This window comes from Triplophysa rosa, linkage group LG1 (genome assembly GCF_024868665.1).
Source record: "Triplophysa rosa linkage group LG1, Trosa_1v2, whole genome shotgun sequence".
In the NCBI taxonomy this organism is placed as follows: Eukaryota; Metazoa; Chordata; class Actinopteri; order Cypriniformes; family Nemacheilidae; genus Triplophysa; species Triplophysa rosa.
In genome coordinates, this window is record NC_079890.1 from 12438628 (window position 1) to 12464365 (window position 25738).

General features: G+C 37.8%; 3 protein-coding genes across 3 annotated transcripts; 1 reads left to right on the forward strand and 2 right to left on the reverse strand.

Moving 5' to 3' along the window:
• Positions 1 to 246: 246 nt before the first annotated feature.
• gmpr2 (guanosine monophosphate reductase 2) lies at positions 247 to 4408 on the reverse strand. Its single transcript, XM_057352070.1, has 10 exons — positions 4268 to 4408; positions 3777 to 3909; positions 3547 to 3666; positions 3105 to 3188; positions 2805 to 2978; positions 2630 to 2711; positions 2373 to 2479; positions 2229 to 2271; positions 1696 to 1855; positions 247 to 1515 (listed from the first exon to the last, which is right to left on the reverse strand). The coding sequence occupies exons 2-10, from the start codon at positions 3861 to 3863 to the stop codon at positions 1326 to 1328; spliced, it is 1047 nt and encodes a 348-aa protein (XP_057208053.1). The 5' UTR covers positions 3864 to 3909; positions 4268 to 4408; the 3' UTR covers positions 247 to 1325.
• Positions 4409 to 4539: 131 nt separating this feature from the next.
• Positions 4540 to 5756, forward strand: nedd8 (NEDD8 ubiquitin like modifier). The gene is made up of 4 exons (XM_057352195.1): positions 4540 to 4812; positions 5079 to 5126; positions 5239 to 5321; positions 5411 to 5756. The coding sequence occupies exons 1-4, from the start codon at positions 4795 to 4797 to the stop codon at positions 5526 to 5528; spliced, it is 267 nt and encodes an 88-aa protein (XP_057208178.1). The 5' UTR covers positions 4540 to 4794; the 3' UTR covers positions 5529 to 5756.
• A 121-nt stretch (positions 5757 to 5877) lies between these two features.
• On the reverse strand, positions 5878 to 24036 carry slc7a8a (solute carrier family 7 member 8a). The gene is made up of 11 exons (XM_057351970.1): positions 23208 to 24036; positions 17860 to 18064; positions 17156 to 17307; positions 12549 to 12674; positions 11153 to 11306; positions 10755 to 10878; positions 10279 to 10382; positions 9947 to 10043; positions 9405 to 9554; positions 8876 to 9053; positions 5878 to 8316 (listed from the first exon to the last, which is right to left on the reverse strand). Exons 1-11 carry the CDS (start codon positions 23350 to 23352, stop codon positions 8165 to 8167), a joined length of 1587 nt encoding a protein of 528 aa, XP_057207953.1. The 5' UTR covers positions 23353 to 24036; the 3' UTR covers positions 5878 to 8164.
• Positions 24037 to 25738: the final 1702 nt, after the last annotated feature.

The window sequence follows — 25738 nt, forward strand, 5'->3', positions numbered from 1 at the left end:
TTTGCATTACTTTAACCTGAACTGTAAACAGATTGTCATGCAATATATATAAAAAATGTAAAACATTTATTATAAATCCAGTATACATATGAAATGAACATCATTTCATTAAGCAATTGTTAAATTAAGTCATGCAGTACGTAGCATCTTCAGGTAACTCTTTTCATCAATGCAAACCCATCACAACAATATTAGTATTAAATATTGTGTATCTGTAATCCTAAAGACACAAGTTAAACCACAATGTTTGTATGATTGTTTATTTTTCACAACACAAAACAGGTGATCAATCAACATCTAAAATAATGTGAAGTAAAATGAATCAAAGTGAAACATATGGAATAATATTCAGATTTTAAAACATGGAAATATGCAAAATAATTAAGATCAAGTTAAATTACTCACAGGCAACAGTGTCCAACTGGCTCCCACCAAATGATTTAAGGGGGAACAGTGTTTCATTTCCTACAACCTTTCATTGTTATCTGAACAAACTGCCACATTAGGTGAAGTGTAACATGGCAGATAAAATTGGCCCTAAATGGATAAAACTAGGAACTGATTAAGTCTTTAAAAGATTGTGTCGAACAAAGTAAAGTTTTTAAGAGCAAGAGTGCATTGCATGTGAAATAATAATACTATGGCTTTGGTCTTCGATAACAGATATTTATAGCATATTGTATAACACTATGATGATCCTTTCAAGGTTTGGTGTTGGTCCAGAAAATGTGTAAAGAAAAACAAATCATAAAGAGTATAAAAAAATCCATCAAAACAGGCATTGAGATAAATTTACAACAGATTTTAAAACAGTACCCACAGTATCTGGATAACATATAAGGCTCTAACAGGCTTCTCAAAAAGTTAAAACAAATGATGAGGAGATGAACTTCAGTGTGAAGGCTGATGAAGAAAATGATCCCAAACAAAAACCGCACAAAACATACACTTCAGGACAGTGTAATAAATCAAACCAAATTTATGCTCTGATTTTATACTACAATGTAGTAAATTATTAAAAAGATTAAATTGAAAAAGTCATTGGAAACGTTTGCAGTTTGCACTTAGCAGTCTGATCCAAAAGGAGAGATAGACCGTACAGTTGCTTTAATACAGCATCTGGAGAAATCATTTGAATTCAACAACTCACAGCTGTGAGAACCCTAGAAATACACATTATATATGTGAGGTGTGTGTGCAGATGAGTGAATATGCATATACGTGCATTTGTCTTCAGTTTACAGAGAGACCAAAATGACCCTTGCATGGTTTTTGGCATAATCTGGCCCAATGTGGACCCTGTTAGACTTCAGAACTGACCTGGTCTAATTATCATTTCCAAAGACAGTGTTGAGTTGTTGGGTCACTCTAATGAAGGTGGTACGACGACTCAACTCCTTCAGTTTAGCGGCACCCACGTAGGTACAGGTGGAGCGTACTCCACCCAGCACATCTTTCATAGTCACCTCCACAGGACCTTTATAAGGCACTTCGACCGTTTTACCCTCAGAGGCCCTGAAAAATGTCAATGTCAACGTTAAACAACACAATATAAAATGTAAATAAAAATCCCATGTTATTCTTAAATCTCTTTAGACCAGAAAAGAGTATAATGCTCTCTTTGATAGCCATCTCACTCTGCTGGATAACAAATTTACAAGCTCCTGCATAATCGCTGCTCCCTGATGTTCTCACCTGTACTCAGCTACGCCTCCTGCGTGCTTCTTCATGGCCATATCTGAGCTCATGCCGTAGAACAGTTTGTACTTCTTGCCGTTTTTCTCTATGATTTCACCGCCACTCTCAGAATGACCTGCCAGCATTCCTCCCAGCATCACAAAGTCAGCCCCCGCACCTGTCAATCACGCAGATTAGCCAATCAAATTACATTGAGTGTTTTATTTGCATGCTCATACCCAAAAATTCACATGTAAGGCCATATAAACATGTTCTTTTATTAGGGAAAATCATTAATGGTTGAAGCGAAACATGAGTTACAAAAGTTAAGATTCACAATAAAAAGCCTTTTGAGCAATCTGTCAGTTTATGCAACGTGCGATCATGATGTACTGTATGTCTATACATAAAAACCTAAAAAGTCAGATTTCTTAAATGAGGATTAGGAGTAGCATCAGTGTAATGTTGTGCAATATAAACACACATATATTTCATGCAATGGAACTTCATGTTTAATGGTCCGATTATAAAGCAGCGCTATCAAGACTCACCAAATGCTTTGGAGACGTCACCTGGGCAGGTACAGCCTCCATCCTAAAAAAAAAAAACGAGTCCCACAATAACGATCAAAGATTTGTTGTCCCAAGATTTTTTTAATGTCTAGATCAAACACAAGCACACAGAAAGAGTCTCACAGATATAATGTGTCCACCCAGACCATGTGCAGCATCAGCACACTCAATGACTGCGCTCAACTGAGGATAACCCACACCAGTTTTCTTACGAGTGGTGCACACAGATCCTTCAAACAAACAAACACACACACACACACACACACACACACACACACACACACGCACACACACACACACACACACACACAATCTATGTGTGAAAAATGACAGTACACGTTTTATAACACTGAATTAAAACCGATAACTGATGTTATCACCTGGTCCAATGCCCACTTTGATAATGTCAGCACCAGCAAGAATCAGTTCTTCCACCATCTCTCCTGTCACCACATTGCCAGCCTAACATACACAAAATATCAAAGTAATTGTTGAGATGTTAAGATAAATAATGCAAATAAAATGATTATCTGGTGTTCTTGATTGATAACTTACCATGATTGTGTGTGTAGGAAACTTCTGTCTCACGTCCTTCACAAAGTGGACAAAGTGTTCGGAGTAGCCATTGGCTACATCAACACAAATGTACTGAATCTGAGGTACAGCGGCCAAAATGGCCACCAGCCTATCAAAATCCCCATCACCTGTCCCTGTACTGACTGCCACGCTCTAAAAAAAAGAAAGAAAGATAATGTTAAAATAATATAAAGATAGTACAAAAAGAATAAAAGTGGGACTGTGTAAGAGCATCTAAATAGCAACAATGATTTAAAATCATTCTAAGATTTTGCTCACCTGTAAGCATTCTGGGTGCTTTGCTGCAAACTCTTTCCAGTCATCCACACAGTAATGCTTATGGATGGCTGTAAAGAGACTGAACTAAAATTTAAACAATGACAATAATTAGTGCGACCATAAACTCTTCAACACCCTGTATAAATTGTATTTATGCAATTATAAAACTACGAATGCATTTCAAGAGAATGCTACACTCTTGAATCGAAAACAATAGAAAAGCTTGTATATCCATCCCTGTAGCTCAGCTCGTGGTGCTAGCAACGCCAAGGCCATAGGTTGCCTGGAGTCCCAGGAAATGCAAGTATTAATAAAATAAATAGCTAAAATCCAAAACCTTTTTTTTAATGCATCAGGTGAAATAAAAGCTGTTTGTTCGTATTTTTCTATTGATATGTTCAACTGTTATGCAGAAAAGAAACAGTTCACAGAGTCTTGTCACCTGATGTAAAGCTACAGCCATTTCAAAAGTCCCCACAGTGTCCATGTTTGCTGCAATGATGGGAATCCCACGATAGCTGCTCTTCGAATTTCTGAATGTGAAACTGCGCATGAGATCCACCTGGGACAGTAGAGTGCGAGTTTAACCCAAAATGAAATTGACATTTCAGTTTACATACACATGCAATTAAATATAATTTCAAAGTTGTGTAAAGATAAAAAATGACATACCTCACTGCGGGATTTAAGAGTGCTACGTTTGGGTCGAAGCAGCACGTCCTTGAAGTCGAGTTTGATGTCATTTTCAATACGTGGCATGACTGCTGTAGAGGATGGCCTTGAGATTCCAACCGTATCTCACTGTCTGTCAAAACACAAGATGAGAGAGAAAAACATTCCCACTTATTCAGTCATCATGGGTGCTGAGGAAGAGTGCTGGGGGTTGTGTTATAGTGTAAGACAGTTTTCAATGTTATAAGTCTCTGTATTCCTATATATGCTTTCTGCAAGTTAAGACAGGTATCCTAAACAAATGTAAAATAAAAGGACCTAAACAGGAGGTCTCACATCTGGGTAAGTGTTCTGCACATATCTTGGATGTCAGTTAATCTAGGTCATAAAAATGTCTGTTGTCAAAAAAAAACTTGTTGTCCTTTATAATACATTTACATACGTATTAAAATATGTCATTGTGTATAATTTATTAAATGCAATGTTCCTACCTTCAACCGTGCACTTCCTTGTAAGGGTTGTATGGCAGAGAATGAACCAGCAGGTTTCCGGGGTTGGAGGCGGTCACTTTTGGAGGGCGGATTTTCACGGCTGTCAGCGCCTGTAGTCCTATCGCTTGCCACTCATGTTCAAACCTTCCGCAATAAAACTACAAAAACTCCATTACCATTCACCCACTGTCGCAATAGCTGTCGCGGTGTTTTTCCGCCGGTTTGGGAAATATTTTATTTAATGTTTGCAAGTTGTTTCGTACACCGAGTATTTCTAAGTAATGAAATATAATGCATATACTTCATTTTGAGTAAATCTTTCGGCAACGAAAGTTGTTATTTCCCACTTAACACCCTCGGAACCTTTCATCCAGACACAAGAATGTTAGGAATTATTTTTCAGTGACGAAGGAACTTCGGTTGCGGTAGAGAAATTGTGGGAATAAATGAGTAGAGGTGTTTGAATTTCACTTTAATATATTTACAGTTCATTTTAATGCATTTGTTTGTAAAACAGAGAAGCCACGATGCTCATTAAAGTCAAGGTAAGATATGAGCAAAAAGCAGCTATTTCATTTAGCATGCGTACAGTTCTTCAGTTCGCTAATTAAACCATTTGTCATAAAATTTAGCAACCCACTGCATTTTAGAAAACAGATGTTATTCCTGATATGTTGCTCATGGGAAATATTATGAGTATACAGTGTATTTGCACAGTGTATTTGAATTATAAACGATGATCTGTATATGTACATCAGGATGTTTTATATATGTAACGTACATGACTAATCATTGTGTGCGATTTTTAAAGACACTCACTGGCAAAGAAATCGAGATCGACATCGAGCCAACAGACAAGGTACAATATAACCAACAAACCTTCAGCAGTCATTCGTTGATGAGACGAGTAAAGATTGTTTGACGTGTTGTCTGGTTTCTTAATTTGCTTCACGTTTATGTGCATTTGTCAGGTGGAGAGAATAAAGGAAAGGGTGGAGGAGAAGGAGGGAATACCACCCCAGCAACAGAGACTCATCTACAGTGGAAAACAAATGTAAGACACCACACACACCTCTTCTGCTGCTGTGCTTTTTATTTTAAACGGCGCAAACCAATGACTAACACTCCATCTTTGTTTTTTAGGAATGACGAGAAAACAGCTGCAGACTACAAGATCCAGGGCGGCTCAGTGTTGCATCTAGTTCTTGCATTAAGAGGTGGGAAAATGCACCAGTATCCTCGCAGCTCCCCAACAATGTAAATGCCCGACCTGGCGTCAGTGGCTTGGCCACCTTAGATATCCAGTCCAGCTGAGTAATAGCCGCTGTTCCTTTTTTGTTTATTTGGAACATTTTTTCCTTGTCAATGCCACCCCCCTTACTTGGTTAAGGGCATAGGTGTGCTCATTTTGTTAAGTTTATAAACATTGTTCGAAATCAAGTAAACATGATGTACCAGTTTGTCAATAAACAGTGATTGTGACATTTAAGCATTTTGTAATGTTTATCCTTGAATCATTCACGGCATTTAATGAACCTTATGTTTCAAATAGATCACCCATTTGCAAACTGAGGTTAAAGTCTTATTACATTTTGGTTTGACTGCTGTCAGAAACGTTGATCCATGGTTTCTACAGTAGAGGGCGTTGTAGTATACTTTTTAAATGGCATGTCTGCAGACAATAAGATTCATTTTCTTTGGTTCAGCTTAGATTTATTTGTTATTTAATATGTACAGTTGAAAGAAATACAAAACTGATAAGAAACGTAAAAACAGTTCACCCCCAGTTAGATGTCAGTGGTGTTTTGAGCTTTATCATTTCAGACTGCACATATCGCAATACGAGTATGTATAAAAGTTATTCACTTATTGATTTATATCTTTGTGACAAGGACATTCAATATAATATTAGCATCAATCTTTTGTTACTAATGAACCATGTGCAAGACTCATTCTGCATAGCCTTCAGTAATCCCCCGTTCAATAGTGTTTGTGGGCTGATAGTCTAAGCCAGTCAGGACTGTGTATGAAAAAGCCTTTAATTGCAGCACTTTCAGCAATGTCTACTATATAAAACATTGTGTGTAGGGCACAGCAGGCAGTGCTGGATACTGAGGCACAGCTCAGGAGCAGCACCAAAGATGCTCGGCACCTTTGATGATACGTACAACAACTCTTCTCGTGATCTGAATAGATGAGAGGAACTAAAATAAATTTTATTGTCTGAGGGAGGGGTAGAGATTTCATTTGAAATAGTATTTCTGGAATGTTGGGGGAACAAGCTCATGCAAAATGAATTACACTGCACTGGAATAAATATTCTACTGCTTTTTTACAGAACAGACACATTACAGATTTGGGAAAGAAACAATTGGCACTTTTCCAAAGTTTTACATAAAAGCCGTACGTGGCTGAACACGAAACAGCATTTTAATACCAATTTAAATACACTTTAGTCATGAATTCTATAACTGGGCATATATATTTTTGTCAAATTTTAATGAAATTAAAATGTACATTTTTGTTTTATTGTTAAGTGTGTTAATAAAATCATCCAGGCTGTGATTAAAATAATAGATTTGCCTTTTTTAAAGGTCCCTTGTTTTGCATCTATATTAACATCTATAGTCCATCTACACGATCATGTTAACTGGCTTATCTGATTTACCCAGCATTACATCAGTATTACGGACGCACTTGGCTATACATTATATATTTCCATTTTTTCTATTTTCAACATATTACCTGACTTTTCTGCAACAGTGAATCTACATTTAGATATAAAATGAGAATAACTGAAATAATTAAATTGCATAAAGTTAATTCAGGGGATATGGCTGTGATTGCTAAACCAACAGCCTCAGTGATGTCCACATAAAATGAATTTACTATTACAACTCTTCACAACGGCCTCTTTATGTTTTTGTTAAACACTTTTATCTTCAAAAATATTTTTTGACAGTGACAATAACATTAACAATAACTTCATACCGGTTTACGCAAAAGTATATAAAGGCAAATAAAATACTTTGAATTGTATAAGAACCAGAGTAACCTGTTTAAAATCAACCCTGACCCATGACGACTGGAATATATGATCAAAAAGACATCCCAGAGCTATCACTCATGAAAAAAGATGTAAAACAGTAATATTACAGTGACAGAGAAACATGGTCATATTAAGATCACACATATCAAAATTACATAGCAACAAAAAAAACATTTTAAAAGCGTTTAGTGTAAAAAATGACATGGTTGTCAAATTAAAATACAGTTTTGGCATATAAAAATCTTTCATATTTAAAGTGTAAAATTAGAGTTCTGAAATAAAAAGGAGTTATAAAGATGGGGATGAGAGGTGTAAGAATTAGAACATTAGAATGTACTTAATAATAAATAAATAAATAAAACCCTGCCATTTCAGGTGAAGCCACGTTGTAGTTCGGCATTTTTATGTTAAACCATAGTTCTGCAGAATGGAATTCTAATTCCTAGATTATCAACCCTGTAACTCATAGAACAGAATGTTTTAGACATTTTAATTCCACTTCAGACCTTTGCAAGACAGTGTTTATAGACATCCTATAGCTTTAGAGCTTTATCAAGCATTGTAATGTTTTAATTCTTTTGCACAGCCAATAGAAGCGATTGCTCAGATACTGGCAACTAGAGAGAACACAGAACGTGTAAGACTGCTACAGCAGTTAGTCAGCAGCCTTTAGTCTCTCTCCTGAGCTTAACCACTGCACTCCAGTGCAACCCCCTCTTTATAACCAGGCAAAGCTGGAAAGGCCTAAAACAAACTTAGAGGTATGTGAACAATCTGAGTTTGATTTCCAGTGTCAATAAGACCGGCAGCAGGTATGTGAGTGAATGAGAGTGTGTCTGTGTGTCTGTTCAGCAGTCAGCTGACTTTTGGGTGTCTCTGTTCTCTTCTGACAGTGGAGCTGATTGTTCCTTTAGCTCAATTTCTTCACACTCTTCATTTTTTTGGTTTTCTGCTGGGTAAACCACTACGCAGAACTTCTGTCCCAGGTATGTTAACTTATCTAAGAGACAAAAACAGGTTAATTTCAATGCGTGTATACTTTATTAAACCACTTATATAAACATACCTTATATATTATACACTGTACATTTTTTACTTGTACAAGAACAAGTCATTTTTTCCAACTTACAATTTTACACTTTAAAATGATATTATATTATGGCAACCATTAAAATAAACAATTTCAACTTATTTTTATTAGTTACATCAACACATCACTGGACAAAACTTAAAATAATGATTTGGTCAATAAAAATATATTTTTTTAAATAAAAACACTTTATGTCACAGTCTAAACCAAATCACTGGTTTCAATTTATGAATGGTACTCCTCTCTGAAGATACCAGCTTAGACCAGGATTAATTTCCCCCCTGGCCCACTCTGTTCGCCACCAAAACCTAGCTAGTAAAACTGGTTGACCAAATTAGACCTGCTGGTTAAATTCCACCAGCATCCAAAAACAATCTATTCTGCATTAGGACTGTGTTTTGTTATCTACAAATATACAATTGAAACCAACAACACAGAGGTATCGTCAGCTACTGTATATTTCACTTACCAACAAATGTATCGAAACACTGAGGCTTGTTCTCCCAGTACACGCCCAAGAAATAAACAGGGACGCCAGTAAGCATGATGGCCAAGCCAATGCCACACACCACCGGCTCAGAGTACAGGGAGAAAATCAGCAGGAAAGCCCAGAACAGTAGGTAGATGACAGGCCACACCAGACTGATCTGTGAAGAGTTCAGGTTAGCACTCAGAAAAAAGATTTGACAATAGTTAACATTCCATTTTGTGTGAATATTGTAAAAATAACTAGATAATTAGGTCATCATACCTGTAAATTAATACATAATTAGCGGTTCTGGTTCATGGGAAGAGTATACAAAGAAATAGATTTGCTAAACACACTTACAGTGAATACTGGATTGCCAGTAACAAGTCCATATGGTCTGTTGAATAATGTTTTTATGTGGTAATGTTTAAAATTCAAAAAGAGAAATAATTGTCAGGTGGCCTCTTGTCACTATAACAGATTTGCTACTGAGTGTTCAATAATTCACTGTTTCCACCCAAAGACTTACTTTAATTGGTCGGTGCATGTCTGGTTGTTTAATACGCAGCACAATCTGCCCGGCGACAGTGACACCGTAGAAGAGGTAGTTGATGAAGCCCACATAGTTGATGAGTGTGTACATGTCACTAGTGCACAGCATCAAAAGCGTGGAGATACACTGCATTAGAGACAGAGGACATCAGTATTTAAATCATCTTCATTTGGGAAAAGTCACATAAAACATCATTATGATGATCAATTTATGCAGGACATAAAATCAAGTGACTGAAATGAGCCTAAGTTTGAATTCAGCAATTCTGTCAAGCTGAATTAAATAATGCAGAACAAGAATTAGACATACGCACTTTAAGAGAGTATATCGCTGCTGTCCTACCTATCTCCGTATTTTGTCATTTTTTATATCATTGTTATTAGTCACCCTCATATTTGTCACTGGGTATTTAAAAGTGCTTGTCAACTTTTTTCCATTTCCTGAAAAACAGCGAATTTGGACCTCCGAGGTTGCAGAAGGACAGCAACTATATGAGATATATGAGGTATGATACTCACCGTAAAGAGCAGAGCCGGAATAGGGGTGCAGCGCTTCACATGAATCATAGCCAGTAGGCTGGGTAGATGGCCTTCACGTGCACCCGCGAAGAACAGCCTAAACAAAATGAGCACAATCCAGAGATACTGTTATTCAGAGTGCTATTACTTTCAGTGAAGGGAAGCATATAAAGAACAAAAACACACAGACAGACAGCGAGTCTTGGATGTAAAGAACACTGTTGGATGTAAAGACTTTAGATTAAGCACAAAATAAAAGTCCTTGAGTTTCATGTATGAACAAATCATGGATGGATGGTTGAATGTATGGGTGCAGGGAGGGAGGGACTGACCGAGAGGATGTAAAAAGGGAGCCGTTGACCCCCCCAAATGTGGACAAGGCCACAGAGATGGGCATGATCCATGACATCACTCCCAACAGCTTCTCACCAAACGTCTGGGAGAGAGCAACAGAGTGGTGAGGAAAAGAGAGAGAGGACATCGGTTGAATACATGCATTATCTGTATCATCTGTGTTTCATTAAGGATTCATGAAGGGCATTGGAACAGAATGCAGAAGATTCTGGCGTCTGATATATCTATTTATATGGATATTGCCTGGCATCATACCAAGTATCAATCAAAAAAGCTTCAAAAATTGATACTTGGGTAGATATGTCAAAGAATCTCCTGCATAGAGCAAAACAATAAAAGCCATTGATGCGTATACAAGTAAATAAAAAGATAAAATCTTTCCGTCTGTGACAGTCTGGTAGTATCTGCTTGGTATTTTGGCTTGTTATGGTAAGAAGGGGTAGAGTTTACTCACCACAGCAACAGCATTAGAAGCCAGCAGCTCCTGAGGACTCATGGCAGTGACGTAAGCAATGTTAGCAAAAACGTACACGAAAGTCACAAGGGGTATGGAGATAAAGATAGCACGGGGGAGGTTTCTGTAAGGAATGATCAAAGAGAAATGTCAAAACCAAAAAAAGCTTGGTCAAAAATTTTTTATGGCTTTCAGTGTGTAAAATTCACCAGTGATTCTGTGTCATAATAATAATTCAATTTAATAAACTGCTGACCATTCAAAACATTTACACGGTTTACTGAACCAAAGGCTGGCCTTTTAAAATATATTTGTAATGTTTGTCTTGTTAACACTTATTAAATATTGACGATAGTGTATTGAATTACTGTGAGCACTTTAGAATAGAGTTGGCTTACACATATGGGTCTACCAGTTCCTCCGTGACATAATTGAGGAAGTTCCAGCCGCCGTAGGCAAATGAGCCCTGTAGAAATGCCAGAGCGATCAGACCAACATCATAGTCTTGAAATGGCTCGAAAGCGTTGGCCGGTTCCAACCAGTAATACTCGCCTGGAGAAGGAAGAAAAGAAAAAAAAACTTGTTTAAAAAGTAAATGCTTGTTCTAACATACTTTGATGACTAGTTAGTTAGTCAAAAACTGTTTACAGTATAGTAACTGCAAGCACAATGGCCCTGGAGCAACTGAGGGTCAGGTTTCCCAGTCAAGGATCACAGTTCATAAAAATCCAGCTCAAACCAGATAAAATAAAAACTGTGCTTTAGAACATTGCAGCTGGTTTTTACGGGACTACCAAGTAGTTAAAAACGGACTGATTTGGTAGATCATATTCCAAAAACAAACAAAAAAAACTTTCATCAATTACTTGGTTTCATGTCATTCCAAACCTGTATGACTGTCTTCTGCAGAACACAAAAAAAGATATTTTGAAGAACGTTGGAAACCAAACAACATTGGCCTTCATTGACTTCCATTGAATGCACACAAAAGCAGAGACGTTTCTCAAAATACATTCTTTTGTGTTCCCCTAAAGAAACAGCCATTTACAGGTTTGGAATGACATGATTCTAAATAAACGATGACAGCATATTTTTTTGGTGAACTGTCCCTTTAGACCAATACGACCTTGTTTACCAACAGGGGGTCCCACCACTTTAAACTAGTTTTAACAAGACTGCCCCACTGTGCCTTCAATCTTTATGTTCCCATAGCCACTGGACTAATAGCACATTGCTGGGATCAGGTCTTTGTGTCACATGTACTCACTGACCCCTTTCTGAAAGTCCAGCGTACGTAACCCAGAACAGCCGACATAAAAAAGCCAATACCAACTAACCCAAATCCAGTTTTCTTTAGAGCTTCTACATGGAATAACACCTGTCACTCTAATAAAATAAGGGCAGTATCTGAGCTAACAGGCCATCAGCAGTGTGATCATTACTGAATCCTCTCTGCCGCACCAGCTGCAAAGACAGCATTATCAATGTTATTCTTTATTAGAACCTTTGAACCCACTGACATCTGCTGAGACAACCAGGCGGAAAGGGGAAGTGTTGTGCTATCAGTTTTTCTGGAGATTTTACTAAGCTTCGGGAGGTGAAGCAATGGGATGGAGAGTCTCGCATAAGCACCGCACAACTATACAAACCCACATACATGCACTTATCCAAACAGACTTACTCATGCCTTCTTCAGGCAAGAATATAGGAAACAGTCGATAATATAGCGTGCACAGATAAATAATGTGTTTCATATATTTGTCATCACACACGACGTAAACAGATGGTGCTTACCCTTGCAGATTTGCACGATGCCCATGATGATGATGAGAATGAGGGCCAGGAGTTTCCCCGCGGTGAAGATATCCTGTACTCGTGTTGCCCAGCGCACGCTAGCGCAGTTCACCCATGTCAGGAGTACTGCAACACACACCAATGTACAATGTTGAACACACACACAAACTATGAATACTTATAAGCATTAGGGAAAAATGTCATATTTAAGCATTGTGAGCCAAGACTAAACACATACACACCACAAGATCAGATATGACCTTCAGACGTTAAAACAATAATACAGCCGGAAAAAATGAAAAGATCATTCCAAATGTTCATTTTATCAGCATTTCTAGAGGTACTGTGGCCATTCCAGTCCAATGTCTGTTAAATTTCAACAAAATCAAACCTCAGGAATGACATAAAGTCATCCAACAGCAATGTGAAAGACTGACATCATGACAAGACACATGACAACTGTAATAAAAAGGTTATCACATAAAAAATACTTTTTAACTTTTCCCAAATTCATGTACAAATATTACTGTTCTACTGCTTAGTAGAATATGAGCTTGTTTTCTCTGCCGTATTTGAGGTCTGAAATAATACAGAGCATCTTTTCTGTTATTTTGACCTGTTTCTCCAGTTTTCATTTTCTGCAAATAAATGCAAATGGAAACAATATATTTATTTAACATTTAGTAGAAATATTGTTAGTACTGTAGTTCACAGAATGAAACAAAAATTTTACCTAAACACATACTTCTAAAGTGTATAAATAGTAAATATAAACCGAAAATGGTCTCTTCATTTTTTCCGCAGCTGTATATTTAAAAAAAATGAAGCATGTATAAGTATAGGGTCTTCCTTAAAGCTTAAATTTAACCTAAAGTCCATGTCATGGTCAGCTACCATTACATACAAAATAACTTTCACATGCATTTACGCACACACACTTCAGGTAGCATGTGACAGACTTGGTTATAAAATCAGGGCATATGAAACCTGCCAATTCAATGTACCATGAAAGTAAACTTTGACTCCTGGGCTTTCAAAAACTTGCAGAATATGCAAAACCATTGCTTCATGGTTCATGATTTTATGTATGAACTCTTCACATACAATCTAGTCGACATGCAGCAACTTCGTTGCTAAACAGACAGACATTGTTCTGAGCATTTGACAAAACTATCAACAGAACAATTAACTACAAAGCTGTTTAGAGTGTAAACAGAGTCGGTGTGCGACAGCCAAACACAGCAAGAGTTTGGCTCTTAGTCTGTGTTAAACTGCTCACACCTGGTAACAGCGGGAGTCGTGTCTATTCACAACAGGGTCACTGACATTACAATGAGTCAAGCAAATGAGGCTGGTGTTTTGTTACATGAAAGAACTCTGATAATTACTATTAATAACTGAAGACACACAAACAATCAACACCATCCCAATTCAAAGTCACTTTAAACACAACACAGCTTTGTTTTTTGTTTGTTTTTGAACACAGCCTTATCTGTATGTGAAAATAACACTGTCTAGCTGTACAGAGCCATGACATGCACTCAACTGAGCCCAAGCTTCTTTTGAGATAAGGGCAATGCATTTTGGGAAATAGACCGAAGGGAATGTCTTTAAGGGTGAGGCCAGGACTTGTTTGTGAAACTTTTTGTGAAAGAAAGAAATGAGAGGAAGATTAACCCACAGCCTAACTGTTACAGACTGTGTCTTTCAAACATTCGAGGCAATATTTTGCACATTTTTGTGTAACTGCAGTCTAACACAAGCATGGGGAAGCACATACAGCCTATAACAACAGGAATCTTGCATCCATAAGCTGCCACTGGAGGTCAAACACACACACGCACACACACACACACACACACACACACACACACACACACACACACACACACACACACACACACACACACACATTTATCCCCTAGCGATTGTAAGATTTCTTAGACTAAATTAAAAGCAGAATCATGTGCTTAATATTTTGTAAACATTAAACAGCCAGTTAATACAAAACACCCACACAAGCTTTGTTCTCAAACCTATGAGTCTAAATGGAATTGAGTTTTAGGTCGATGCAGACAGCAGAGAGACTGGCACACGATTGTTAGTAACAATATTTGTTGTAGTGATCATAAGTTCACAAGTTGTAATGCTTTCTTTTCCAAGAAAGAATATTAAAAATACTGTATGTTTTATATTGGTTAAATAATTTTCAGTTTTAAAATAATTTAAATGGATTTTACAAACCTAAAGCTTTACTGTATCGCATATCACATTTTCTTCAATACTGTTCAGCACAAATGTGAATCACACTTGCATTCCCAATTGGTTTCAATGGTTCAACTGGTGTTAGCATGTTGTTGCATATTAACCTATTGCTATATATATTAAAATGTGTGATTATTGATAATTTGTTAACTACACATACAATAAATAATTGTTAAAAAACCTCAGCACTAGCATATGGTTGGCATGCCAACATATTTAGTGGTTTTCCACCCATTTAACATTTTGGCTTAAAGGGATACTCCACCCAAAAATGAAAATTCAGTCCTCTAGTTGTTACAAACCTGTGTGAATTTCTTTGTTCGGTTGAACACAAAGATAGATATTTGGATGAATTCTAGCAACTGACATTTCTGGGGCATCATTGACTACCATAGTAGGAAAAATTATTGTATTTTTTGTTCTGTTGAACACAAAGGAAGATATATTAAACAGTTCTGGGGCACCTTTGACCATTTTTTCTACTATGGTAGTCAATGATGCCCCACAACTGTCAGTAGCTAACATTCTTCAAAATATCTATCTTCGTGTTCAACCTAACAAAGAAATTCATACAGGTTTGTAACAACTAGAGGGTGAGTAATTCATGACTGAATTTTCAATTTTGGGTGAACTATCCCTTTAAGAGACACAATGGTAACTACTAACTCTGTTTATTTTGTGTTTTTCCTTTTTTGGCAAATGAACCAGAAATAAAGATTAATTTTACTTTACCTTCACATTATTTAGTTATAAAATTTAAATAGATACCACAATAAGTTTGTTATAATATATTCTTTAGGTCACGATAATCATGTTTTCACTATCTGATATTGTGACAGCCTTAGTACATTATCTTGGACTGATTTTTAGGGCTGAACGTGTCACAATTCCTCAATAAACTGCCTTTTCTATGAGGATTACATGAAATACTGCTCAAATTCATCCAAAATAATAAATGTTAAATGGCAACATAAAAAACTGCATAAAAACTATGCCTATACTAGGCGGGAATACGCCTATACAGTACTCTTTTTAAACGTTCCCTACACAGGCAGCAACTGGGTTTTGGCACGGCCACAAACATCTAACTACAAACCATTTTCTCAGAATTGCAGTACTAGGTCTAGAATTGCAGGTACAAAGGAGTCAAGTAAAAGAACAAAGTCATCCTGTAAAACTGTGCTATAGTGTCCACTTTTGCCCTTTCATTAACTTCCTGTCGCTCTCCAAACAAAACAAAAGCAAAGCTAAAGAAGCAGAAAATAGGCAACATCTGGCCAATGTATGTTCTAGCACAACAAGTACTTTCTAGTCTAGCACAATGCTTTGATGTCCCACCGCCTCATGGGACAAAGTTGAGAAGCAATGATGAATGCTGGGCAAGCTACTAAGATGTAATGTTTAAGTGCAGTCTAGTCCATTTAGATAAAGAGTTGAGAACTGTCTTACAAGACAAGCACTAAATAGTAAATCATTAAACATCTTGCGTAGTTCACCTAATATGCCCTTATATCACCTGTAACATGTCCTTCACTTGACGTCTGTCTTTCTTTCTCTGTGTATCTGTTTGTCTGTCTACACACAGCCTACAGTATTTGAAGCTCCAGTGTGAAGTCTGTAGAAAGGCCAAGCTCCAGGCTTCTTGACGCCATAAAAAACCATCATGCCATTTATCATTGCACATCCCTCTCTCCTTCAATCTCATCCCTCTCTAAACACTTTCCCACAACCCTTCCATCCCCTTTTCTCATGTGTGCCTTTATTCTCATTGATTCACACATCAAGCCATCTTTTCCTGTTCTTCAATGTTCATTCTCTCATTCCACTGTGAATTGACATTCCATGGCCAAATGTGAGAGACTTTGTCTACAAGGTAATGTCGCAAAGAAGCATTTTTCCCGACAGTGTGTATGTGTTATCAGAAAAAAAATGCCTAAAGTACACAAGTGTTGACAACAAGTAAATCACAACCAGATGTGGAAACAGTGAAGTTCTTCTAAGATGAGTAATAAAGAATGTTTTCTGTCTAGAAAAGCAACATTTATATTTGATCTTCTTAAACCTGTTCTGAGGAGACCCCAAGACATCAAAACAAACCACACATCTCTTACACATGAATGTGGATAGTTAACTGTTCTTTCTGCCTTTATGCTTTCTGTCTCTGATGTGAAGTGTGTAACCACTCCAATACAAGCACCAATTAAATCTGTGAGACATTCTTTGTTACCAAATACTTTCTCTATCTGCTATTGCTTGGTGAAAGAGAAGCCTAAAGCAATAGCAGTAGTAATGCAAACATTCTGTTAAAAGCACAGATTTCATTGTTTCTTTATGGTACTCACACAGGCAGATGGCAGCCAGTATCCTCAGCCCATTCTCAGGGGGGAAGCAGGTGGGAAACAGGGGCTGCAGAACATAGTTGGAAAAGGTGAGAGCGATGACAGCCTGATTTGTTGGGTAGATCACCAACACAGCAATCCACAACCGCAGAAACCTGTAGAACACAGATGTTAGAACATCTAACATAACACGTATATAGAGCATAAACATATAACAATGCTCCCATTCTTAATACAGCACAGGTGTATATAGGGCTTATGACTGCATAATTACAATTACCTGAGCAGAGAGCAGACTGGAAGCAGTGATTCTAACATTGTTAACAGTTCCTATCCTATGAGGGATAATGGTATTTACTCATTTACAAAAAAAGATTACACGCAGTTATGAAAGATTACATACTGCTATGAAAACATGGCATTTGGAAGAATTGAATGTCAGTCTTCATAAGCTTCAAGGCAGAACTGCAGATTTTCACTTTATCTCATTTGCTTATTCTGTTATTGCCAGCATATATTTTAACCTGATGAAGCTGTACTCAAGACATCATCAAGGAACTACCATGTCAAAATGACATTATTACTTAAGGCACCTGCTTACAAATGAAAAGTAAGGTTACAGTTTCAAGGAAATAATGCTTTATGATAGAGCTGGATAAAGAAGGAAGCGGCGACTTGACAAGTCTTCACTACGAAATTCATCTTACCCCGCCAGCCCTCCGAAGATGTCCTTGACATAAGAATAGTCACCTCCGGATTTGGGAATAGTGACACCCAGCTCGGCGTAGCAGAGCGCACCGATTGCTGTGATGACACCTGTAACGATCCATACGATGAGAGCCAGGCCCACTGAACTGGCATTTTCCAACACTCCCTTTGGACTGACAAAGATTCCAGATCCAATGATGTTACCTGCAAGAGAGAACACATAGAGTAAGACTTTGAATCTAAAAAAAAAGATTACAAACAGTGGATGTGAATGTCAGGAACCTCCCGCTAAGTGGTCAGCTGAGGCCCAGATTTGGGAACAAAGCCACTGCAGATGCAAATGTGCATGGACAGATGAATTTTGCTCGAATTTTGGCACAATGAGAAATAAATAATTAATCATTTCAGTTCCTGGTCAACAGTAACAGTGCCTGAAGACCGTATTGTAGCTTTGATATTCTTTGAATTGTGACTTCATCACTCTCAAGGCCATAAAACATACTCAAATGTGTAACAGAGCACTATTTGAAGAGTAAAAGATAAAGTATAGCATCCATCAATGCTCACCATGACCTCCAGCTCTCTAAAAGTGCTGGTTATAACAGACCTATAGCTCTGGGTGAATTTACTGAAGAGCTGTTATTTAACAGCCATTTGAGAGAAAAACATTATTCGAAGTAAAGGATTTATTTTTCTTAATCAGGGATGCACGGGATAAAACAGAACAAGTCGCAAAATATAGAGATTAGCGAGATCTCCCAGTGACAATGAAAAATGGGCTGATATTACAGAAGCACTGAGGAGAAACAGCACACGGCCTATCAATCAAAAGAAAATGAAGATGTGAATGAACGGAGCAAGATGAGGAAGGCAGGAACCAAGAGAAGGGAGAGTAGCAGGTGGTGAGAGAGAGTCAGAGACAGCAGACTGCAATTTGTCGAGTCGGTACTCAGGTTGAGTAATGGACTACACAGCGCAAACACTTAAGGGGAGGGGTCGGGGTGAGCACATTTGAGCCTGCTGTTACAGAAAGGTCTTCTTGACCCTTTTTTATCACAGCTTCTCAGCTGAAAGCACTAGAAACAAATCCATAAATCCCAGAAGCTTCTTTCTTTCTTAAATTGTAACATAAACAGTTACAATGGAATGACTGAACTGGTCACACATCAGGAATATTTCTACCAAAGCCCTGTGTAGAGCTCACAAACATAGAGGGCAGAGGTCAAAAGTGACCAAGTCTTCTTCATGTAGGAAGACCCTCATGTGACTCAAGACAAACAGGACAAAGACCAAACCCTACTGAAGCAGAAAATGCTGATCTGGTATGTACTGTAACCCCACATCGGATAGTAAAAGAGAGAGTCATTATCAAAGCCTTTAAAACGTGTCCTCATCCTCTCTAATTCGCCTACACACGTCTAAGCCGATAACACGGCTGTTGATGGAAATTCAGGTAAGGGTGATTTTTTCTTACTGGAGGTTTCTTTTGGGGGATCGTCATTGTGATTGATTGGGATTGTGTCTGCTCAACACAGACACTGTAAGAAAGTGTTTCCTTCTGCAACCCATGCATTTCACATGATGCATTTGCAGCATAATCCCACATAAGACAATATCTTATCCATAAAGCTTTATCAGATCATTCAGCTTCTGTTTTATTCTGTGCTCTCAAACAGGTCAGCCATGATATAATTATTTCAAACTTCGACATCAAAGTACGAGTTACACAACTTTACATGTTCTTAGGCGTTTCTTACTTTTGTCAAAGCGTTGTTTAAACTGTAGGGGATTGCTCTTGTTTCAGCCGGCTTGCGTGTTTTGTGGTATTAACTGACAATAGCGAAATCAGCAGGAAATACTGACATCAACAGGTTTCATGCTGGGATCTTTAAAACAGAGCGATAGATCATTGTGCAAACTTACATGGAGGGGTCATGCTGACTCAACTGGAACAAAAATGCAGATGAATTTCCTGTTCATACAGCATCCTTTCGCTTCCCTACAGGCAACATAATTCCTGATTCCAGTTTTTTAATCTACTCTAACACTAATCATATTGTGTTAAACCCGGTCAATCACATCAAAGCATAAGAATTTAATAACATAGACAATAATCAGGCCATGTTTAAACTCCACTATTGTTACACACTGTAATATTTTGGACACTTGTTCATTTCTTGCCTTGGTCTTGATCTAGTAAAGGCCAGTAAATGTGTCTCAATATGGCATCTGTAGAAACGAAGTCACGCCTTTCAAGTAAACAAACTAATTGGCTTTTTTGCCTATCCACATTCAAATACATAGGAGCTTTACTTGTATGTCTAAAGCCTGGGCTGTTCCTACAGTAAGATGGCTGAGTGACTTGCCCTGAAGGGACATCTATATCAGTTTGTCAAAACAATGACTCCTAAATCTATTGTGCAGAAACATGGCTCATTCAGTGCAGTAACATTGGATTCTCCACTTCTTCCCTTTTATTACTCCTGCTAACATGCTTGCTGAGGCGAATCCCTCTAAACTGTCTCATTGATTTTTTTGTACGCCTCTATTGATCTGACTGTTCCAGTAAAAAACATCCTAGCCAGGTGCTCCTTTTACAAACCCTCATTTGGCCTTGCAGAGGCCAAATGAGCTAGTTTTGGAGCCCAGCGGGTGGCACCATAACGCGCAAGCTTTTTTTCTGAAATCACTAATCGTAATAGAGTACATTGGTTTAGTTTCAAGTATGCTGGTCAGCTACATTGACAATCCCATATAAAATTAACCATGGTTTTATTACAGTTAAAAAAACATGGTTAGTGTAGTAAAACCATGGCTACAACAAAATAACCATAACTATGGTCTTGAAAACTGATTTAATACTGACTGAGTCATTTATATTTAATAATTTATATCTTCATTTATTTTTTTTACTTACTAAATGACCAAGGTATGACAGCCGTCATACCACTCCATATAATTGATGCAAGGCCTAGGAGATTTTATGTGCACAGAGAAGAATGGCCTGTCTAGGCTCTGCCCCAGTAATGGTTTGTTCGTCTGGTTGTTTTAAGTTAGTCTGGTTGTTTGACGAGAAAGAGATGAAATGTACTGTAGTTGGATTAAACACTTTAAGAATCGGAACGCGCGGAACTGAGGAATAAAAGGATACGTTTTCAAATTCGTTTACTATTGGCAAAACCAGTTTTACTACAGCAATTGGTTTAATTATAGTTTTTGAAAATCAGTTATTTTGTGGTAACCATGGCTTTACTACAGTAGCCATATTTTTTAGTTTTAACTGTAAGAAAACGTGTTTTTTGTTTGTTTAATTTTCGTAAGGGATTGTCAACTTAGCTGACAAGCATACTTATTTAAACTGAACCAATGTATTCTATTACGATAGCAGCTTGGGATGATTCTCGCAGAATTTTCCACTTGCGCGTTAGGGTGCCGCCTGCTGGGCGCCAAAACTAGCTCGTTTGGCCTCTGCAAATGCACAAATCACTTTTGTTCCATGTATCACACAGATATGTGGTGCAAAATGAGAGAGTGTGCGAACTTGTGTCAGAGACTCGCAGCAGCAGATTTAAGCAGTTGTAGTTATGTTCTTGTGTTTGTGCTAGAAAGATGTCCAAGAATAAAACCTTTAATTTGTGAGAAAATATTTTACAAGCATTTAACTTTCATCGCATGAATTCATATACTGATTTGCGGAAGTGCAAAACTCATCTGTGAACGCATGTCTTTTGGTGCAGGTGTGTGAATGTGTTTTGCACCATATTTACTACAGCAATTGTAGCAAAAAATGTGAATGCACGAGTATCTTAGTTTGTGATTTGTAGAATTGGATTTGTGCACTTGCACTGAAGGATTCAAGAAAGTGTAACTGTTGTGCTGTGCTTGCGGGAGAGAGAAAAAATCTACAACTTTACAACTACAAATTCCACTCTCACAGGCACTCAGTTGTTTTGCACCAAAAATACCTTCATAGAAAAGCACCTATGAAAGGCATGTTAGATGTTGCTCAACCAAAACTCTCAAAGGCACCTGTCTGCACATTCTTTCCATTCTAACAATCCCCACTGGCCAGCATGGATCCGGCAAATCCGAGATAAAAAAATGGGGCTAAAGCCAGTTAAAAAACCCTTTCAGGATCATGTATAATTTCCATTTGCTAAGGGTTCAGTGCAAAGGTTAGTAAGGACGAGAATGGCAGCAGTTATAAAGTATTCTGGGAAATGTAATGAAGCACACCAAGAACAAAGACTTGTGGAAAGCTTTGAATGAACCGAAGCGACAATCACCTGATAATGATGTTCACGTGGGGCCGAATGAGAGCATGTGAATGTGTGACCAGATCAAGGTTGCTGGAGAGGATTATCATACTGCAGTTAAAATATGGGTTGAGATTATCTCGGGTGGGTTGGTGTTATCTGGAGTTGTTTTTGATTAAATCTGATTAAATTTGATTATTGTCAACAACATTTTTATTGCTTAATGTTGCAATAAATGAAAAGTGTACTTGAAGAGAGTTCAGTCACTCTGTGCACTTCACAGGAGTTCAGTCACGATTACTCTGCTTACTTGCTAGGTCTGTTCTGTCTAGCGTAAAAAGACTTCCCAGTTAGTTTTAGCAGGTCAGATGGATCTATGTATGTAAAACATATTGTCTACGTTTTATCGGCAGGCCACAACTGGATGTAATATACTATCAAGAATGATTAAAGGAGTGGTTTACCTTCAAAATGAAAATTCTGTCATCATTTACACGCCCTTTTGTGATTTCAAACCTGTATGACTTTCTTTCTACTGCAGAACACAAAAGAAGATATTTTGAAAAATGTTGCTAACAGAACAGCACAGCCCCCCATTCATTTGAATCTTTGATTGCGGTTGTAACCAGCCCATAGAATAAAAGCATTGAAAGTGAAATTTTCCCCCAAACCTAAAAACAACTGTCCCAACAAAACAAATAAAGGTTACACTCCAGAAAGCAATGAAAGGTTGAGAGAGAGAGAGATACCAACTACACTGGAAACACCATCCAGCAGGTGACACCCTTAGAGGTGGTTTGAATGTCATTTTCAAGGGCATTGCAGGGCACGTTGATCATAACTTATCTTTAATCGAAAATGTCTATTGTTAAAAAACAACACCACACGCTTTACAGAAGTCACATGAATAATTTGTGTTGCGAAATTAAGACCGCTTTCCAGTTTCATTAATATTTATATGTCCCCTTCCCCCAGTAGGCTACTAGGAGAGCGATGGAAATAGCTAGGGAATGTTTTCTGTAAACTATAATAAGGCGCATTGTTGACCATTGTTGACATAAGAAATCTAAAAGGAATAATGTTGCACTCACCAACAATAATACCACAAGCACTGACGAGACCAATCTCCTTCTTCAAAGCCACCGACGACTCTCCTGCAGCCGTCCCTGCGCCCGCCGCTCCATCCCCGCTGCTGCTCGCCGCGGCGCTGCCTCTTTGTCTCGGTCCATCTGTCATGCTGCTTATTGAGATGTTCTCGCTATGACGAGCAAATATTGAACAGCGATGCTCGGCTGTCTGATGGAGAAGCGCTTATGGGCACCCGTCAGTCAGATCTCAAATGACAGTTTATATGTTATGTATACATAAATTCAGCTTTCCACGTTTGCTTTCTTTATCATCTACGCAAAGCTGCTTTCAAACACGTGTCAGTATGAACGTAATTTGTATGTAGTGGCTAATGGAAAGATTAGCAACAAGCAAGATGGGTGATTGCCGTTTAAGGGCAGCTATAAACATTCAGAACAAGGCGTTGTCAATATCACTGAAATATTAGATTTCTTTTCCGGGCATTGAATGTATTTACCGTACGGAAAAATAAACATTTACAAAAAATATTCCAGTGGGAACTTCTATGTGTCCGTTTGTTGCAGTCTGGGATGAAGATTATCCAGGATTTAATCTTCTGTTTAAGACAAAAAAATCTATTTATTTTTTATCTTCCTGTGCCGATAAAACCAGCCTTAATCCGCGTCGCTTCCTTGTTTTGTTGTCAGAATTTACACGCGGACTCTTGCCAAACGCCTTGGGCAAATCGATGTGCGCGCCGCTGAAAACAGTCGCCTCTCCAAGTGATATCCAAAGGACCACACTGATCCAATCGCCTACAGTCTGGAATAACCAGTCCATATGTTTACCCCCTCCTCGCCCGCCTCCATAAATACAGTTGCGCCTCCTCCCCTTCATACGTCACAGCTCTTGTTTTTGTGATCTACACACCTCCCCATAAACCTCTTCCAAACCGTTGAGCAGCACATATTAATATGACCTACCTGAACCTACCTATCATCAGTATAAAAATAATAGACTATTTCCAATCGGTTCATCCTACAGATGTGAATGTCACTATCAAAATGTATGTGGATCTCATTAAACAAATGACAAACGTCAGCAAATGAGCTCGAAAATCAGAAACAAAAAAAACGTTGTGTGTGTGTGTGTGTGTGTGTTATGAATGATAATGCACAATAAAAACAAGCCATTACTACACAGTTTTCTAATTTCCTCTCTTGTATTACATTTTTGCTTCAGTGAAAGAACTGCCCGATCAATATTACAAAGGAACAATTTTCAGCTATCAATGTTTCAAACAGTCATTACAGCAGTCAAAAAGAGACCTCATTTTTAATAGTTGTGTTCCTGTAGCTCATGGGGTCGATTTCCAGAGAACACTACTGATTAAATGTATAGCTTGTGATGCACTAGAAGTTGCTTTGCATAAAAAGGGAAGTGTGTGGATGTAATTGTTTTAATTGAGTGCACTTTTCCGAGCGATATGTAGCTGCAACTAGATGTCTCTGTGGCTACATTCTCACAACACAATACTGATACAGTAGAAAACAGAAGAACAGCTTGTGACACATTCATCACCGTACCACACATCATTCATTATTGTGGGAATTAAATTAGACATTTGGTCTGTGTTGGCACAGCTGTGCTGTCATAGAGAAATGGAATAGGCTTGATATCTGTATTGCAGTGATACGCACAAACACGCATGCTCATATTTGCACACTTTCAAAGACATGCAAACAGATACATGGTCCTCATGATGGTTTCAGTGACTGGAAACAGTGCATTGGGTCAAACACTGGTTAGTTGTATGCTGCTGTGAAAACATATTACAATTCTAGACCAGCTTATTATTATATCATTTATTCTAACACGAGATCAAATTGATCTGATATCAGCACTAACTTGAGTCTGATATCTCTGGATGATTCATACTGTATAAGTGTTATTTATAATGGTATTTCTGATAATATTACGATAATTTCACAATAGTACTTTACAATATTGATTAGTGATCATATTTTCTTCTGACTGATGAGAACCTTTTTGTGCCCTAAAACATTAAATTGTCGTAATAAAATATCGTAATGATCACAAAACATTTGTAATCATGCTTTAGTCCCAATAATGCTTTGGCCTTTTGGTCCCATGTGGTCAGTTCAACAACTTTTACAAATCACCTGAAAATCTTTCAAATAATAGTAAGTGTAAATGTGTATGTATGCAGTATATAAATAAATGTGTTTTTGAATGCACTAATCTCGCCTGGACTGACCCAATCTCCTACTTTTAATCAACGAGACAGTGGGCAGATAAAGATGTCAATTCCTCACTAAGTGGCCTCTTTAACATTTAGCCTGAGGAAGTAAACATGAAGCAGGCAGCTCTTTTGATGAAGACCTTCCTCCCAGAATCTTATAATTAATCATTTCTAATGTGTTAAAGGAGCGACAGACATAGAGACAACAATGTAGTAAATGATACGACCCGTATAAAAGACACTTTGTGAACGTAGTGTTTTCTTGCTCATTTCATTACTCGACATCAGTCA